The sequence below is a fragment of the Mustela erminea genome, chromosome 5 (assembly GCF_009829155.1).
Source record: "Mustela erminea isolate mMusErm1 chromosome 5, mMusErm1.Pri, whole genome shotgun sequence".
Classification (NCBI taxonomy): Eukaryota; Metazoa; Chordata; class Mammalia; order Carnivora; family Mustelidae; genus Mustela; species Mustela erminea.
In genome coordinates, this window is record NC_045618.1 from 139,068,351 (window position 1) to 139,087,469 (window position 19,119).

General features: G+C 45.9%; 1 protein-coding gene across 2 annotated transcripts in view; it reads left to right on the forward strand.

Annotated features, from left to right (window-relative positions):
• Nucleotides 1-738: 738 nt before the first annotated feature.
• The window catches only part of AK7 (adenylate kinase 7), a 74,202-nt gene continuing 55,821 nt past the window's right edge, over nt 739-19,119 (forward strand). The window contains exons 1-3 of one of the 2 annotated variants that reach the window (XM_032345207.1): nt 739-886; nt 5,722-5,910; nt 11,156-11,264. In XM_032345207.1, coding sequence (XP_032201098.1) covers nt 782-886; nt 5,722-5,910; nt 11,156-11,264 — 403 coding nt within the window. In that variant the 5' untranslated portion in view covers nt 739-781. Of the gene's footprint in view, nt 887-5,721; nt 5,911-8,275; nt 8,509-11,155; nt 11,265-19,119 lie in introns of those variants that run through there. The other variant, XM_032345208.1, reaches the window with a different exon arrangement.

Genomic DNA, 19,119 nt, shown 5'->3' on the forward strand with positions numbered 1-19,119 from the left:
GTGATAAAACAAAGTGAATGTCCTCTTTTAACTTATCGGTTTATCTGAGCACCTCCCTGTATAATCTCATTTGCGAAGTCAAAAGCCTAAATTCCATTCCTTTGTGAACGTGGACGACAGCCCAGCACGGAGGCCTCCACCGGCCACCACCGCCGCCCACCCCCAGGGGTCTCTCCCCAGCGGCTCCTAACAGCCCCCGAGCCCGCCGAGCCCCACAGACCGAGCAGCGACTGGCTGCACCGTGCGGGCCACACACGCTGTCGTTCCGGCGTCCGGGACCCAGAACTCCACGGCGGCAGCTGCTCTCGGCGCAGCAGGACTGTCACGTCCCCCCGGGCGGACCATCCCACAAGGGAATGGGCTTCGGGCTTTCCCCGTGCAGCAGTTATTTTCAGTCCCCCGGGTCTCGTGAACCCTGGGGCGCGTTTCCAGTTTCGGAATGAAAGAGATGACAGGGAGCTGCGGTCACGTGGCCCCGGCGTCCGGGCCGGGGAGGCTCCGAAAGCGGACCGCCCCGGCCGGAGAGTACCACGCGCGGAGCCACAGAGCGCCCTGCTGGGGAGAGACCGCTGCCCCAAGGCCCGGGTGAGCCCCGCCCCCGCCCAGGGAACGCCCCGCCCCTGCCCCGGCCGAGCCCGGCCCCCGCCCAGGCGAGCCCCGCCCCCGCCGCGGAACGCCCCGCCTCGCGCTGTAGGCCCCGCCCCCGGAGGGCCAGCCCCCGCCCCACCTCCTTGGCAACCAGAGGGACGCTTTCTCCTTAGCAACCAGGGCTGCTCCCACCATGGCAGAGGAAGAGGGTACTGCTGCAGCCACGGAGAAAGTTAGCCGGATCCAGAGGGTGTTTATAAACCTGCTGGATTCCTACAGCAGCGGGAACATCGGGAAGGTGAGCGGCGGCGGGTCGGAGTACAGAGAGCCCCAGTCCCCAGCTGCCAGGCCCCCGCCCCGGGGTGCCCGAGCCCCCGAACCCAGCGAGGGTCTGCTCCGCGGGGCGCTGCAGGGCCTCCCCTGAAGGACGGTCCCTCGTCCTGGGCACAGTCCGCACGCGGGGCGCCCCTGGAAGCCCAGGTGTTCGGCGCTCGCAGGTCGGGCGCGGCGTCCTCCCCATCCACGAAAGGAAACCGAGGCTCAGCAGTTCGTTCTTCCGTCCCTTCCACGTGCGTGTGGAGGGTCGTTTGAGGCACGTTTTGTGTATGTGCCAGGCACTGTGTCCCACCGAACTCCCCCTCCCCCACCCACCCCCCGTCCTTAGCCCTGGGGAACGAGGATGTTCCGAAAGAGGGTCCTGAGACCGTTCGTCGGAAAATACGCAGTAGTCAAAAGGAAGCCGTATCTCCCTGGCCGGGACTCGTTCCTCTCCGCTCTCCCCTCTGGAGCAGCACAGACGTGTGTCCGCACCCTGGGCAGACTTGGGGGGGCGGGTGCTAAGGATCCCATTTGCAGACAACACATGCTACCGAGAATAGGATGTGGCTGCAGTGCATACCATCTCTACTGGTTTCCTAGGGCTGCGGTCAACAGCGTACCACAAGCTTCATGGCCTAAAACAACGGGGTGTATTCTGTCTTGGTTCTGGAGACCAGAAGCCCAAAATCAAAGTGTTGGCAAGGCTGGTTCCTTTTAAAAGCTGCGAGGAAGATTTCTGCTGCACACCTCTTTCTCTCTCTCTCTCTCTCATAGTTTTCGGCACTTGCCAGCAATTCTTGCATCCTTTGGCTTGTAGACTCATCACTCCAACCTCTGCCTCTGTCTTCCCATGGTGTTTCCCGCAATTCTCTCTGTGTCCGAATTTCCCTGTTTTTAGGACACCGACCTTTGGATTAGAGCCCATTCTAATCCAGTATGACCTCATTTTAATTTGATTCCAGCTGCGAAGACCCTATTTCCAAATGGGGATGGGGAGTAGGGGGCCACTACTTCATCCAGTACCGTCTAAAGATCAGTCAAAAGATATATAGATTTAGGGGCACCTGGGTGGCTCAGTGGGTTAAAGCCTCTGCCTTCGGCTCAGGTCGTTCTCCAGGGTCCTGGGATGAAACTCCACATTGGACTTTCTGCTCAGCAGGGGGCCTGCTTCCACCTCTCTCTGCCTGCCTCTCTGCCTCCTTGTGATTTCTGTCAAATAAATAAAAATCTTTTTAAAATATATAGATTTAGATTATTTATATGTAAAAATAGTAATACTGTATATATGGCATGCAACAATATATATGGTAATATTTGTGATGGTGTTGTGAGAAAGGAAGCTACAAGGCTCAAGGAGGAGGAGTCATTTGCCAGGACAGCAAACCAGGACTTAATTAATTTCAATCTCTCCAGGAGTGGAATTTTAGACAATCATCTAGAATTCTCTGCAGGGCATCAATGAGGTTGTCTGTCACAGGGCTCTCTCCATTCCCCAAAGAAAGATGAGGTAATTTGCATAACCACCCCCCACTTCCCTAAGGGAAGGTGACCTTGCTAAAACAATCCTTTCTCTCTTTGCTAATAACTCCTCACCCCACCCTCCTTCTCAAAAAACCTTCCTTCTGTGCGGCTTCTCTGGCTCCCCTCTGCTTGCAAGATGGGATTTCTGCTGAATTCATGAATCACTTAATAAAGCCAATTAGATCTTCTAATGTTCTCTGTTCAGTTTTATTTTTTAGCAATTAGATCTTCTAATGTTCTCTGTACATTGTATGTGATAAGTATCTACTACAAGAGACTAAAAATACATGATACATCTCCCACAGGACTAGAAAAGCAAGGGAGGGGGCAGAGAAAGGACAAGAGTACAATAGGCAAAAAATAAGTAACAAAATATGTGTATTTAAAGTAAGGAAGCTTTAGGGGCACCTGGGTGGCTCAGTGGGTTAAGTCTCTGCCTTCGGCTCTGGTCATGGTCTCAGGTTCCTGGTATCGGACCTCACATCTGGCTCTCTGCTCAGCGGGAAGCCTGCTTCCCCTTCTCTGCCTGCCTCTCTGCCTATGTGTGATCTCTCTCTCTGTCAAATAAATAAATAAAATTAAAAAAAAAAACTTTAAAAAGACAGATGTAGTATGAAGGGATTTATGTCTTTCAAAAAGATACAGATATAGAGAAGATACGTAGGTAGATCGATAAATAGAGATGATCTGTATGCAGAAAATGTCTCAGAGTAGGGGCACGTGAGTGGTCCAGTCATTTGAGCCTCCAACTCTTGATTTCCGATCAGGGTCATGGGATCAAGCCCCACGTAGGGCTCTGTGCTCAGAAGAGAGTCTGCTTGAGATTCTTGGTCGCTCTCTCCCTCTCTCTGGCCCTTACCCTCACACCCCAGAATGAGCATCAAGCTGGAGGAGCTGATTCAAAGGCGAGCTCCAAGGCAGACGTTCTGAGTGGGAGTCGGAGGACAGAGAGGTGAGCGTGCGGGGAATCACACCCGGGACAGCAGGCACAGGGCCCGGGACCCTTTAGACTTGGCGGCCCACAAACGTGTCTTAATTTCTTTTATAATCAGAAGGAAACAAATGAGATTTTAGAGTCAAAGACGGTGGGTCTTCCTGGCAATACAGTCATGAAATATAATTTTTAGTATTTCTTTTTTTCCTTGGAGGAAAGGACCCATGAAAGTCTGAAGATGGCCCTGCTCAGCAGCTCCCTGGTGCCTCACCCACTTCTTGCATAAATTGAACGAAGCGGAATCACGGGGTTGCTGTGGGGAAATGTAAGAGAGAGGAACAAGCAGATTCCCTACACATCACAGAGCCCCTTGAGGGGCTCGATCTCACCACCCTGAGATCATGCCCTGACCTGAAATCAAGAGTCAGAGGCTTAACCCCCTGACCCACCCAGGTGCCCCTCTGGATTATTTAAAAAGGGAGGTGACCTGATTGAGATTAGGACGGTCGGAGGCAAGAGAATTTAAACTTTTTCTTTACCCCCTTTTGAACTCTGGCTATTTTTTTTTTTTTTTTTTTTTTACTGCACAGTGTTTTTAGAACAAAAGCTTTCTTTTAGTTTGTAGAGATCTTTTCCAAAAGCTTATTGGTAACAGAATGTCTCCGTTATTCCTTGACTGACCTGGGTTCCAGTTCGGAAATTTTAGGGAATTTCTGTTCTCCATACCAAGCCACGCAGGAGTGGGAATATGAAGCATATGAAAGAGATGGCGGCTGGGTCTCTAGTCTTCAGGCTCCTGCCCAGCTGGGCGAGGCCAGCTGCTCCCCTGCCCCCACTCCCCAACACGTCCCTGGGAGGGAGGAGGGTGGGGGTTATGGTCCATGTCCCGCCTTGGGGATCAGAAGGTACACTTGCACCCCTCCCTGCCCATGCAATCTTGGGCAAGCTCCTTATAGCTGGGCATCAGTGTCCTCGACTGTGAAATGGGATATTAAAATGGAATGTGTATTTTTTAACTTTTAAAAAAGATTTTATTTATTTATCAGTCAGAGAGAGAGCACAAGCAGGAGAGTGGCAGGCAGAGGGAGAGAAACAGGTTCTCCACTGAGCAGGGAGCCCATTGCGGGGCTTGATCCCAGGAATCTGGGATCATGACCCAAGCTGAAGGCAAATGCTCAACCACTGAGCTACCCAGGTGCCCCGGAATATGTATGTCTGAGAGAAACATGAAAATATATATGATATACTTAGAAGAAATGTATTCCCATAAGTGGTTGAACCTGACAAGCCTGGATTACTTATGTAAAATGACTGTTACCAAAATAAATGAGGTGGGACTTCCAGTTTGTTTGGGTTTTTTCTGTATGTTTTCCTCCCAAGGTATGATATGATAATGTCATGATTGCTTACATACGTTTAACATGTAAATTACAATAAAATCATTCTTACTTACATGCAAATAATTTATATTAAGCATACACACATATACCATATACATATATATGAAACTCTTTTCTTTTTAAGATTTTATTTATTTATTTGACAGAGATCACAAGTAGGCAGAGAGGCAGGCAGAGAGAGAGAGGAGGAAGCAGGCTCCCCACTGAGCAGAGAGCCCGATGCGGGGCTCGATCCCAGGACCCTGGGATCATGACCCAAGCCGAAGGCAGTGGCTTAACCACTGAGCCACCCAGGCGCCCCATGAAACACTTTAACATTGCATAAATCACTCCCAAGGATAACTTCTGTAAGATAAGAAATAAAACTTCACCAACCTGATTTTTTTCGTCTTTTGAGAGAGAGAGCACGAGCTAGCAAGGGGAGCAGAGTGGGGCAGAGGGCGAGAGAAAGAGAGAGAGAGAGAATCTTAAGCAGGCTCCATGCCTGGTGGAGGGCTGGATCTCTTGACCCTGAGACTGAGTATAAGTAAAAAGGAAGATAGAAGATCTTATTAGTAATGTTTATATGGATTTCTTGTGAAATTAGGAATATTTTTAACCCGTTGGGTTAAATAAAACATGACTATATTCATTTCACTGGTTTCCTTTTACTTCTGTTCATGGGGCTACTAGCCAGTTTAATTCACCAGAGTGGATAGCATGACATTACTCCATTTCTATTAGGCAAGACCAGCATGGTGACTGCAGCCCTTGCCTGCTTGTTGCCAGAGCAGGGCAATACCCTTGCCACATGCTTTAAGCTCTCTGAGCCAGGGTTCCTCCTCTATAAAAGAGAATGTTGTGAGAGCACGCACTTCGCTGTGTCTCTCAGTTAGTGTTAACTTCAGCGAGCTACCAGTGTACAGCCCTCATTCTACACTGTTCTTTGTTGTTTCTTAGTACGTTTATGTTTTCTTGCAGTTTCTGTCTAACTGCGTCGTTGGGGCTTCCCTTGAAGAAATTACGGAAGAAGAGGAAGAAGACGAAGAAAATAAGTCAGCCCTGCCGGAAGCCTCATCAGTCAGACTTAAGGAAGGCACCTTCCAGATTGTGGGCACACTCTCCAAGCTCGAAAGTGTTCAGCCTGACTTTGCCATGGAGACATACACTGTAAGTCTAGGTGGCTGTTGCTAAGAGTAAACCAAGGGCAGAGCCGCCTCGAGCTCCCACACCTTCACGGTACACTCTTAGTCTTTGCTTCCTCTCTCTTCCGCAAACTTGGGAGTGGGAGAAAGTGAGGGGCAGGTGGAAGTAGGCCTTTGTCCTCTGATGGAGAACAACCATGGTCTCCACTTTAAATGTGTGCCTTTACAAACAAAGCATTTAAATTCGATATTCTTGGAAGAGGTGGATCTAATCTAGACTTTCAGACTATAAAATTTCTAACCTTGGGGCACCTGGGTGGCTCGGTTAAGCATCCAGCTCTTGATTTCGGCTCGGGTCATGATTCAGCGTTGTGCGATGGAGCCCCTCACTGGGCTCCATGCTGTGTGCAGAGCCTGCTTAAGATTGTCTCTCTCCTTCTCCCTTGGACACCAACTAAAAAAAAAAAATTTCTGAACTGTGTTTAAAATGCATTCAACCCTAAGGGTGCCTGGGTGGCTCATTGGTTTAAGCCTCTGCCTTCAGCTCAGGTCATGATCTCAGGGTCCTGGGATCAAGCCCTGCGTCAGGCTCTGCTCAGCAGGGAACCTGCTTCCCCTCCTCTCTCTCTGCCTGCCTCTCTGCCTACTTGTGATCTCTGTCTGTCAAATAAATAAATAAAATCTTTAAAAAAAGATAAAAATAAAAATAATGCATTCAACCCTACATTACCCAACAACCCCAGGCCATGGCAGATGGAAGAGAAACCTCCTTTGGTAATAAGCCACTCCATAATAACACATCAGTATGTTACTGTCTTATTGAGAAACAGTGCTGCTCTTGTCAAAAACCCTCCTCTGCTCTGGAGCTGAAGTATAACATGAAGACGGAGTTGGGGGATAAAGAGAAACAATCATTTTATTACTTTGTCGGGCAAAGGAGGCTGAAGCAGGCTAATGCCTTCACAACTCAGACCCTTCCAGTTAGGAAATGGGCAGAAGACATGAATAGACCTTTTTCTGAAGACAGCATACAGATGGCTAAGGGACATGTGAAAAGATGCTGAGCATCAGTCATCATCAGGGCCATTCCGATGAAAATCACAATAAGGTCTCACTTCACATGTGTCAGACTGGCTAAAATTAACAAGTTAGGAAACAACAGATGTTGGCAAACATGCAGAGAAAGGGGAACCCTCTTGTACTATTGTGGGAATGCAAGCTGGTGCAACCACTCCGGAGAACAGTATGGAGGCTACTCAAAAAGTTACCCTACGAGCCAGGAAGTGCACTGCTCGGTGTTTACCCAAAGGATCCAAACATGCTGATTCAAAGGGGCACCTGCACCCCAGGGTTCATAGCAGCAATGTCTACAATAGCAACTGGAAAGAGCCCACATGTCCATCGATGGGCGAATGGGTAAAGAAGATGTGGTGTATCTACGTGAAATATTACTGTGCCATCAAAAAGAATGACATCTTGCCATTTGCAACAACATGGATGGAACTACACAGTACTATGCCAAGTGAAATAAGACATTCATAGACTAAATAACAAATGATTTCACCCATAGTTAAGATTTAGGAAACAAAACACATGAACATACAGCAAGGGAAAAAAAGAGTGTGGGAAAGCAAACCATAAGAGACTCTCAATAATAGAGAACAAAATGAGGGTTCCTAGATGGGAAATGGGGGGGGTGGGCTAGATGGATGATGGGTATCAGGACACGTGTTAGGATGAGCCCTGCGTATTTTATATAAGTGATTCTTATAAATTCTATATCCTATTCTATATTCTATACCTTATAAATTCTACACCTTATAAATTCTGTATCTATACTTATAAATTCCTTATAAATTCTATATATCTCCTATAAATTCTATATTCTATTCTATATTCTATTCTAAATTCTATACCTGAAGCTAATATTACACTGCATGGTAACTAACTGGAATTTAAATAAAAACTTGGGGGAAAAACAAATACTGTAGACCCAGTTTTATAAGAAAACACAGGATTGCTGCTGCCCCTCGGAACAATTTGTTACTTAAACTGTAACCCCTGGAGGATTTCACTAGTTACCAAGCACATTTAGATATGGCCTTAAATACATAGACTGGCAACAGGTCTTTGGGGAGAAGGACGATATAGGACGGTGAAGCTGGGCCGCTGGGGACGCCCGGCCCACCCAGGGCGGAACGAAAACCGCCTGCTTCCCTGTTCCGTTGTCGCTCCTTTCTCTTCCCAGAAGCGGCCGGTGTTAGTTAGCTGAGTCTTCGAATGTGCTTGTTTAACTATAAACTTGATCCTCCTTCTTGCTTGTCTGCAAGACACGATTAACATTTGACCTTCATCAATCCTTCTATTGGCTATTGTTTCTATCTAATAAGTGAGACTGTGGAGTTGCTCGTGGCCGCAGTCCTTTCCGACTGTTGTCGCCTGCTCCCAGTCTCTGGCAGCTGACTTGTTTGTGCCTCATTCTTCCCTCGTCGCGGATTGGAAGCCGCACAGGATCTATGGTTTCAATAAGAATCTGGTCAGTGCTGGCAGCTTCGCTCCCCCCGTCTTCAAGGAGGTCTCCTGACCAACACTGGCGCCGGCCATCCGAGTCTTGTTACTAAGTGTAAGTTGAGGTCAGTGGGTTGTCAGTATGAACACCCAGTTCCCAGGACAGGATTCTACAGAAAAGCAAGTGAAGGGGGGGGGAAGCTTCAAGAAAAATGTGTTCAGTTTAAAGTCAAGACTTACCAAAGCATTAGCGTGTCCATCTGAATTTCCACCCATCTTTACGTTTCTGTAGCGGTTTTACTGCTTCCCCCATGACCCATGCTACTCAACCCTCATCCTGGATATTTATGTACTTCTGAGAGGGGTGTCCCTCTCATCACGGTGCCTGCCGCTCTTCAGGCCCTACCTACAGCTTTGAAGACACCACACCGTGCAACAGCCTTTCCTCTTCCAACCCACCCAGTCCTATTTATCCATCAGGGTTTGACTCCGGATGCCACCTCCTCCAGGAAGCTCTCAGTGATTTCTACTTCTACACTCCTTGTTTCAATACTGAGCTCTTTTCTTGTACTCCCATAGTATCTTTACCTGCCTACATCATCACACTTGTCACACTTTATGGTTATTGTCTGTCATTTCTGGGTGGCCCAGACTATGATTCTCACCCCCTTGAGAACAGACACCTCACTTTTTCTCCTGCTCATTTGTGCATCTTTGGCCCCAAGCACATCGACTGGCAGAAAGTAGCCCTCAGTAAACACTTGTGAGATGAATGAATGAGTCCCCTCCTGCCCTCTGAGGGAACTTTCTCCACCACTTACCAGTTTTCACACTCTCCAGGGGCTTTGCTCACCACCGGCTTCTTTCTTTCCACCTATCCACATGCTTCACGCTCCCATCTTTCCAAGAGTCAATAATACCACATGTGGCCTCCCTGCTGGCTACCGTCCTCTTTCTCTGGCCCTAGCCCCAGGCCACCACTGCTACATTCACCAGCCTCACTCCTGCATTCATGGCCTGTGAGTCCCACCTGCCAGAAGGTGCCCCCACCACATCACAGGAAATGCCTGGCGAGTGTCACCAGGGAGCTGGAAATTCCCAAAGTCCTGTCTTCCTGGTTTCTCGGGAGTCAGTCTCCTTCCTCCTTCCTCAGCCTTCATAAGCTGGCTTCTCTTGTGCATCTGAGGCTCCCGTTAAATGCGGTTTTCTCCAGAGCCCCCTCCTTTCTCCTAATGGATGTCCTTCCTCAATCTCATCCAGGCCTGTGGCTTCAGCTCCCCAACAGGAACCAATGTGTGTCACATCTGCCACCAGCCCTGTTGACATCCAAATCCAGCTGCCCTGTAGTGACCACCCCTGCCCCCAGAAAGCCCTGATGGCACATCTGAATCAATATGCCCCAAATTAAATTTACCATGCTCCTCTGCAAAACCCCTCTGTCTTTTAGACTCTTCATTTTTATTAAGAACCCTGCTCTCTGCATCAGTCTGGGCTGTTCAGGTCTGTAAGCACTAGGGAAATGCGGCAACGCAAACTGGCTTAATAAATAAGGAATTTCTTCAGTTTATGTGGCTGGCAGTCTCTTAAAGAAGATGCAGTTTCAGGGCTGGCGTGATCCAGGGGCTGCCATTGCTTTTCCTGCCCCTTCCTGTGCTCTGCCTCCCCTTGAGGGTGATTTCATTCTCAGGCTGGCAGGAAGGAGGCAACAGTCTGGAGCCTCACAGTCACAAACAGCAATGTTTATAGCCTCCAGACTGTGGGACATGCATGTGTGTTGTTTAAACCACTCAATGTGTGACCCTAAGTGATAGCAGCCCTCGGAAATGAGTACCGGGGGACTCCAAGGGACTTAGGGAACCAGGCTGGGGAAACTAGCTGCTGTGCTGTGGGTTTTAATGGGAGCATGAACCCTGCCAGGGTCCTCTCTCTCTCTGGAAAGGCATTCACTTTGCTTCTGTTCTTTAACCAAGTTATGTGGTAAGAGGTCACGTCTGGTCTGAAATGTTCTGCTTTGATGCAAGTGGTCAAGGAACTGTGGGGAGTATCTGATTCTCAGGATAACTGGACTAACAGCCAATGGAAATCCTGATTTGGAAATGCAGGGTCCTCTGATGGTTATCATAATACCAGCCCACTGTAGGGCACTCCTAGGAAACATACCAACATCCACACAGGAAGGAATAACTATTTCAAACATGGTGATCACCAAAGTTACTTTGTCTAATGTAAGAATTTTATATTTTTACCCATTAAAAGTTTCTGTATTTTTTTAAATATTCCCAACTGTCATCTGTAATAAGGCACCTTACATCTACAAAGAGAACCGATTAATTCCATCTTGAGGATTCTGAAACAATCTGCATTAATCACTCATCAACACTTGTGAGTAGCTCATGATATATAATGGCTTGAATAATCTCGCAAAGAGTTGGAGTTAATTTCAAATGCCTCACACATTTTCTTTCAGTGTGTTGTAATTCTTCCCTTCTGAATCGGGGTGTAAATAGCATGCAGAAATAGTACCTAAGATCATTATGCAATTTTTTAATCATCTGTTCCCAGCTATTTTTCATAAACTTATTTGTTACTTAGAAACTACACACAGAAGAGAGCCAAAATTTCATTTTAAATAGACATCCTGCAAATGTTTCCTGTAGGACACTTCATCCGCAGTATATCTAATTTGGAAATTGTCATTCCGGCTAAATATGAAATGAAGGTTAGCTCCTTTCAACAAACGACTCTCAATTCTCTTTTTTCAGACCATCTCTCGAGAAGACCTTCTCATGCGCCTCCTGGAGTGTGACGTCATTATTTATAACATCTCCGAGAATGCACAGCAAGCAGAGGAGGCCATCTGGGCAGTGTCTGGTCAGTGAACCAGTCTCTTCTCTCTCCAGGGAAACTACTCTCATGCAATGTCCTTACCCTCAGAGCTGTCTAATGACCACGAGGCAAATTACGACCATGGGAAAACCGATCTGAAACTTCCCTAAAACATGAAATGAAGTTAGGCTAATGAAGATGCCTTTGGGTTGTGTTAAAGATAAGCTGGGGCATAGGAAAACCTTCAAGAGTTGATGTGAGCAAAAACCAATTCATGAGAGCTTGCCATGTGGGAAGCGGTTAGAAGCGCTGCACGGACAGGAGGCAGGGCAAAGACTGACCCGGCAAAGGCAGAGCAAAGCAAGCAAATGATTTGATTGGCTATAGTTTAAGCATGGCCTGACCTGGAAGAGCCTAGTTAGCTGTCATGATGGGTCGTCCTCAGGTTTTGATTTCCTAACCTTGCGGCAGTTGTAGACCTAGGCTTTGGTTTGCTTATGGGGACTGCTGTGACCTTAGAGCCACCTGAGACTCAATGACCCCGTTTCTGAATGAATTAAACAACACATGCTTCCGAAGAATAGACTATTGTTACTCGTGAAAAGAAAGGAAACGGTAACTTTGAAGATTCAACCTGTATTCATGCTTAAGGAGGTGGGGTTGAGCGCATTGGGAACATACAAAAATGAATGAGACAAAGATTATACCCGTGAGGTCCCTGGAGTCCCATGGGAGAGCCAAGTCATATGCAAGGGACTTCACTGCGGGACAGAGAATGGCATCTTCTCAAGAAAGGCATCACAAGAGGGATGTGCCTTTAAGAGGAGAGGACTTATTTCTGTGAGGACTTGATTCAATTTAATAAATGTCCCCTGATAGTAAGGGTCAGTGAGGCCTCAGGGAGAGTGCTTGCGTTTTTCCAATGCTTTCATAACTGTAATGAACTCTAAGGACCGCAGGTCTTAGAGAACAAGGTGATGTCTCACAGTTTGGTGCTGTTATGATTCATCTCTTGATTAAGTTGGGAGCAAAGGAGAAAACATATCAGCGTATTCAAATCACCACCCCAGACTAGCAGGACAGCCAAAAGACACAGCACACCTTCTATTTCAATATCTTATACACATCAGTATTTTCGTTTTCAGGCAGATTAGGTCAGAGGTCAGCAAACTTTTTCTGTAAAGGGCCAAAGAGTAAGTATTTTTGGCTGTTGGAGCCAACTACTCTGCTGCTATGGTGAGAACACAGCCATAGACAATATGTAAGTGATGGGCTGGGTTCCAATAAAAATTTATTTATAAGATGAGGCAATATTTGCCAACCCTTGAGTACGATCAACATCAAAATGATATATTGGGTTAAGTTCAAAGAAAGGAAGTGGGAACCCTGGTGACTCAGTTAAATAAGCCTCTGCCTTAAGCTCAGGTCATGATCCTGGGGTCCTGGGATTGAGTCCTACATTGGACTCCCTGCTCAGCAAGGAGTCTGCTTCTCCCTCTGCCTCCTGCTCCCTCTGCTTGTGCTCTGTCTCTCTCTGTTGAATAAATAAATAAAATCTTTTTAAAAAATAAGGTAATGCAGCTTCAGGAATGCCTGTACTATAGTCAGGGAAATCATGGAAAAGGACTACCTGTGGTTGTGTGGGATTCCTCGGGAGCTTGCAATGTTTGATTTCTTTTTTCTGACTTTGTGCCTCCATTTCACTCAGTGAGAAACAAATCAAAAGCATGAACATTGTGTCATCTTTTGAAGCAGAGCTCTTTTGAAAAGCCTACTTTCTGCATTTTGCCCCTTTGCAAATATTTACTGATGATGTATAATGGCACCTTCTAAAATAATTGCACTTATATTTGATTGCAGTGCAATCAGAGCTAACTAACATTTGTTGAGTCTTCTTTCGTGTCAGGCGTTGAAAATTGATTTTTCTATATAATGCATACTTGCAGTGTTTAAATTTTTTTTTTCTGAAATTACCCCCAGACATGTTTTGAAAATTAAAAAGCACAGTAGGGCTGGGGCATCTGGGTGGCTCAGTCGGTTAGGCATCTGAGTCTTTGTTTCAGCTCAGGTCGTGATCTCAGGGTTGTGAAATTGAGCCCCGCATTGGGCCCACGCACAGGGCAGAGTCACCTTCAGACTCTCTCCCTCTCTCTCTGCCCCTTCCGCATGAGGCTCACTCTCTGAAGTAAATAAATAAATCTTAAAATAAAGTAAAGTGGAAAAAAAAAAAGCACAGTAAGGGGACACCTGGGTGGCTCAGTGCGTTAAAGCCTCTGCCTTCAACTCGGGTCATAATTCCAGGGTCCTGGGATGGAGCCCCGCATCGGGCTTTCTGCTCAGCGGGGAGCCTGCTTCCTCCTCTCTCTCTCTGCCTGCCTCTCTGCCTACTTGTGATCTCTCTCTGTCAAATAAATAAATAAAATCTTAAAAAAAAAAAAAGCACAGTAAGGCTTAGAATAAAAAGCTACGATTCCTTGCATTTCCATTCCACTCCATCCCTACGCTCCCAAAGGAACCTCATTTTCCCCACTTGTACTTTTTTTTTTATTAACATATAATGTATTATTTGCTTCAGGGGTACAGGTCTGTGAATCATCAGGCTTACACAATTCACAGCACTCATCATAGCACAGACCCTCTCCAGTGTCCATCAGCCAGCCACCCCTCCCTCCACTCCCACCCCTAGCAATGCTCAGTTTGTTTCTGAGATTAAGAGTCTCTTCTGGTTTGTCTCCCTCCTGATCCCATCTTGTTTCATTTTTTTCCCTCCCTACCCCCACAACCTCTCACCCTGCCTCTCAAATGCCTCATATCAGAGAGATCATATGATAATGGTCTTTCTCTGATTGACCTATTTCTCTTAGCATAATACTCTCTAGTTCCATCCACGTCATTGTAAATGGCAAGATTTCATTTCTTTGATGGTTGCTAGTATTCCATTGTGTATATACACCACATCTTCTTTATCCCTTCATCTGCTGATGGACATCGAGGTTCTTGCCATAGTTTGGCTATTGTGGACATTGCTGCTGTAAACATTCGGGTGCACGTGCCCTTCAGGTCACTACGTTTGTATATTTAGGTTAAATACCCAGTAGTGCGATTGCTGGGTCATAGGGTAACCCTATTTTCTTTTCTTTTTTTTTTTTTAAAGATTTTATTTATTTATTTATTTATTTGTCAGAGAGAAGTAGAGAGAGAGAGAGCACACAAGCGGGCAGAGAGTCAGGCAGAGATGGAGAGAGAAGCAGACTCCCTGCTGAGCAAGGAGCCCGATATGGGACTCAATCCCAGGACCCTGGGATCATGACCTGAGCTGAAGGCAGCAGCTTAACTCACTGAGCCACCCAGACATCCCAGGATAGTTCTATTTTCAACTTTTTGAGGAACCTCCGTACTGTTTCCCAGAGTGGCTGCACCAGCTCAGGACTGCCTTTGCTGTGCCCCCAAGTGCCGCCTTTTGACAGCTCATGGGAGAAGAATGAGGCACAAATGAGTCAGTTGTAAGAGAATGGGAGCTGGGGACGACAGTAGAAAAGACTGTCGCCCTGAACAACTCCTCAGTCTCATATTTATTAGAAAGTGAGTAACAATCAACAAAGCCAGAGGAGACTACACATTGACCATGAGTCTTGTACATACGTGAGAAGAAAGGCAAAACATGTCTGGTCATGTAGCACGTGACCTACAGTGAGCAGGCCCAAATGAAAGGATTGTCTGACTAACTGCTGGTGCTCTCCAGAGAAGAGGAGACAATGGAAAAATGAAGCAGGCGGCATTCCCCCCTGAGCGGGCTGGGCATCCCCAGCTGCTTGGCTTCAAGGACGTCCTCCCCCAGAGGCCATGTACATGCCAGTACATGTTTTTCTTAAGGCTTTATCTAAGCATGCTTGGTAACTAGTATAATTTCTCCTAAGTTACATTTTAAGCAGTATGTTGTTAGGAGAGATGGTTACAACAAAGATTTTGGACAGTTCTGCTTGAATTTTCATTTGTTTCCATGAATTTTTTCAATTCTTCTTTAATTTCCTCGTTGACCCATTCATTCTTTAGTGGGATGCTCTCTAGCCACCATGCATTTGAGTTCTTTCCAACTTTCCTCTTGTGGTTGAGTTCTAGCTTCAGAGCATTGTGGTCTGAAAATATGCAGGGAATGATCCCAATCTTTTGGTACTGGTTGAGACCTGATTTGTGACCCAGGATGTGATCTATTTTGGAGAATGTTCCATGTGCACAGAGAAGACTGTGTGTTATGTTGCTTTGGGATGGAATGTTCTGAGTATATCTATGATGTCCATCTGGTCCAGTGTGTCATTTTTTTCTTTAAGATTTTATTTATTTATTTATTTGACAGAGAGAAATCTCAAGTAGATGGAGAGGCAGGCAGAGAGAGAGAGAGGGAAGCAGGCTCCCTGCTGAGCAGAGAGCCCGATGCGGGACTTGATCCCAGGACCCTGAGATCATGACCTGAGCCGAAGGCAGCAGCTTAACCCACTGAGCCACCCAGGCGCCCCCAGTGTGTCATTTAATGCCTTTATTTCCTGTTGATCTTTGGCTTGGATAATCTGTCCATTTCAGTGAGGGGGGTGTTAAAGTCCCCTACTGTTATTGTATTATTGTCGATGTGTTTCTTTGATTTTGTTATTAATTGGTTTATATAGTTGGTTACTCCCATGTCAGAGGCATAGATATATAACATTGTTAGATTTTCTTGTTGGACAGACCCTTTGATTATGATATAGTGTCCCTCCTCATCTCTTATTATGGTCTTGAGCTTAAAATCTAATTTATCTGGTTGAAGGATTGCCACCTCAGCTCTCTTTTGATGTTCATTAGCATGGTAAATTGTTTTCCAGCTCCTGACTTTAAATATGGAGCTGTCTTTGGGTCTAAAATGAGTTCCTTGCAGACAGCATATTGATGGGTTTTGTTTTTTTATCGATTCTGATACCCTTGTCTTTTGATTGGGGCATTTAGCCCATTTACACTCAGGGTAACTATTGAAAGATATGAATTTAGTGCCATTGTATTGCCTGTAAGGTGACTGTTACTGTATACTCTCTCTGTTCCTTTCTGGTCTGTTACTTCTAGGCTCTCTATTTGCTTAGAGGACCCCATTCAGTATTTCCTGTAGGGCTGGTTTGGTGTTTTCAATTTATTTTAGGTTTTGTTTGTCCTGGAAGCTTTTTATCTCTCCTTCTATTTTCAATGACAGCCTAGCTGGATGTAGTATTCTTGGCTGTGTATTTTTGTCATTTAGTACTCTTAATATATCATGCCAGTCCTTTCTGGCCTGCCAGGTCTCTGTGGATAGGTCTGCTGCCAATCTAATATATCTACCATTGTATGTTACAGACTTCTTGTCCTGATCTGCTTTCAGGATTTTCTCTTTGTCACTGAGACTTGTATGTTTTACTATTAATTGACAGGGTGTTGACCTATTTTTATTGATTTTGAGGGGGATTCTCTATGCCTTCTGGATTTTGATGCTTGTTCCCATCACAAAATAGGGAAATTCTCTGTATAATTTGCTCCAATATACCTTCTGCTCCTCTCTCTCTTTCTTCTTCTTCTGGGATCCCAATTATTATAATATTGTTTCATCTTATGGTGTCACTTATCTCTCGAATTCTCTGCTCATGGTCCAGTAGTTGTTTGTCTCTCTTTTCCTCGGATTCTTTATTCTCCGTCATTGGGTCTTCTGTATCACTAATTCTCTCTTCTGCCTCATTTATCCTAGCAGTAAGAGCCTCCATTCTTGGTTGTGCCTCATTAATAGCTTTTTTGATTCATCTTGGTTAGATTTTAGTTCTTTTATTTCTCCAGAAAGGGGTCTTATTTCTGCAGAAAGGGATTCTCTAGTACCTCCCCTGCTTTTTTGAGCCCAGCTGGCACTTTGATACTCATCATTCTGAACTCGAGTTCTGACATCTTACTAATGCCTATATTGATGAGGTCCCTTGCCATTGTACTGCCTCTTGTTCTTTTTTTTTTTTTTTTGTGATGAGTTTTTTCACTTTGTCATTTTATCCAGATAAGAATAGATGAATGAGGGGCTCCTGGGTGGCTCAGTGGGTTAAAACCTCTGCCTTCAGCTCAGGTCATGATCCCAGGGTCCTAGAATCGAGTCCCGCATCAGGCTCTCTGCTCAGCCGGGAGTGTGATCCCCCACCCCCAGCCTGCCTCTCTGCCTGCTTGTGATCTCTGTTTGTCAAGTAAATAAATAAAATCTTTACCAAAAAAAAAAAAAAAAAAGATGAATGAGAGGGCAAACTACCAAAAGGGAAATGACATGAGAGAGATAGACACCAACCAAACCAGAAGAGACCTGAAACTGGGGGGAGAAGAAAGGAGAAAAAGGGAAAAAGAAAAAATATATATATATATATATATTAGACTGGTTAATAGAACAGAGCCACACACTTGATTTTGGATGTATTGTAGTCTCTTAGAAGGAACTACCTCTGAAAATTTTAAAGAAAGAAAAACACAAGTATATAAAAATAAGTGTAAACATGATGAAGGGATGGAATATGACTGTAAAGATGAAAATTTAAAAAGATTCTTTTTTTTTTTAAAGATTTTATTTATTTATTTGACAGAGAGAAATCACAAGTAGGCAAAGAGGGAGGCAGAGAGAGAGGAGGAAGCAGGCTCCCTGCTGAGCAGAGAGCCCGATGCGGGACTCGATCCCAGGACCCTGAAATCATGACCCGAGCCGAAGGCAGCGGCTTAACCCACTGAGCCACCCAGGCGCCCCAAAATTTAAAAAGATTCTAAAATAGGAATTGAATTGATAAGATAAGAAGTTGGTTGAAAAAAGAAAAAAAAAAAAAGAGGAAAGACTGTGATCAGGCTGGAGACTAGAATAAAGCCATGGGCTAGATTTAGGGTATATTTTCATCTTTTAGAAGAAACTGTATCCCAAATTTTTAAAGAAAGAAAAACGTATTTGTATACAAAATAATAAGGTTAAATACAATGAAGGGATAGATAATAACTATAACAATGAAAATTTTAAAAGATTTTTTAAAAAGGTATTGATAAGATAAAATAGTTTTAAAATGTTAAAATAGGAAAGAGGAAAACATTTACAAAATAGAATAAGAAAAAAAATTTTTTAAATTTAACTTTAGAAGACTAAAGGATCATGGGTAAAAAAAACCATGAATTCTCCGTGTTGCTTTGCCCCAGCTGTGGAGTTGGGCAGTTCTCATTGATCGGTGAACTTGGTCTTGGCTGGACGTTCTTGCTAATCTTCTGGGGGAGGCAGCGGCCTCTTGCCCTGATTCTCAAATGTCTTTGCGGGAGGCAGAATAGCACCGCCCTTGCCAGGGGCCAGGCTAAGTAATGTGCTCCGGTTGGTGCTCGGGAGCTTTTGTTCCCTATTCGCTTTCCGTACCATTTTGGAGGACGGGAATGAACATGGCGGCCTCCCAATCTTCCACCTGGAGGAGCCGAGAGCTCAGAGAAAAGCAGTCCCTCCGGCTCCCTGGTCTCCCGCTGCGCTCCATGCTCACCCGGCCTGTGACCCAGCGTTTCTGTCTCTGGCGCACAGCCCCGTTTGGAGTCTCTAAACCCAGCCGATTCCTGCAGTGTATTGCCGCACCCCTCCCCTGGGGGAAGGTGAGTTTCCCGGATGTGCCAGGTGTGGGGTCCCTACTTGAAGAGCAGTGTCCGACTGTGCCATGGACCATGGTTAAGGTAACCCCGAGCGGAGAGCCCTTCCTCCTCTCTCTGTAGCCGGCGTCCTCGCTCGGATACCTGGGGGCTCTGCCACACTCAGACACCCCCATCCTTCTGTGACCCTGCGGGTCCTGAGACCACACTGTCCCCGGGAGGGCTCCACCCCCGCTTAGCCTCTGGAGCGACGTCCCTCAGTGGAGCAGGCTTCTAGAAG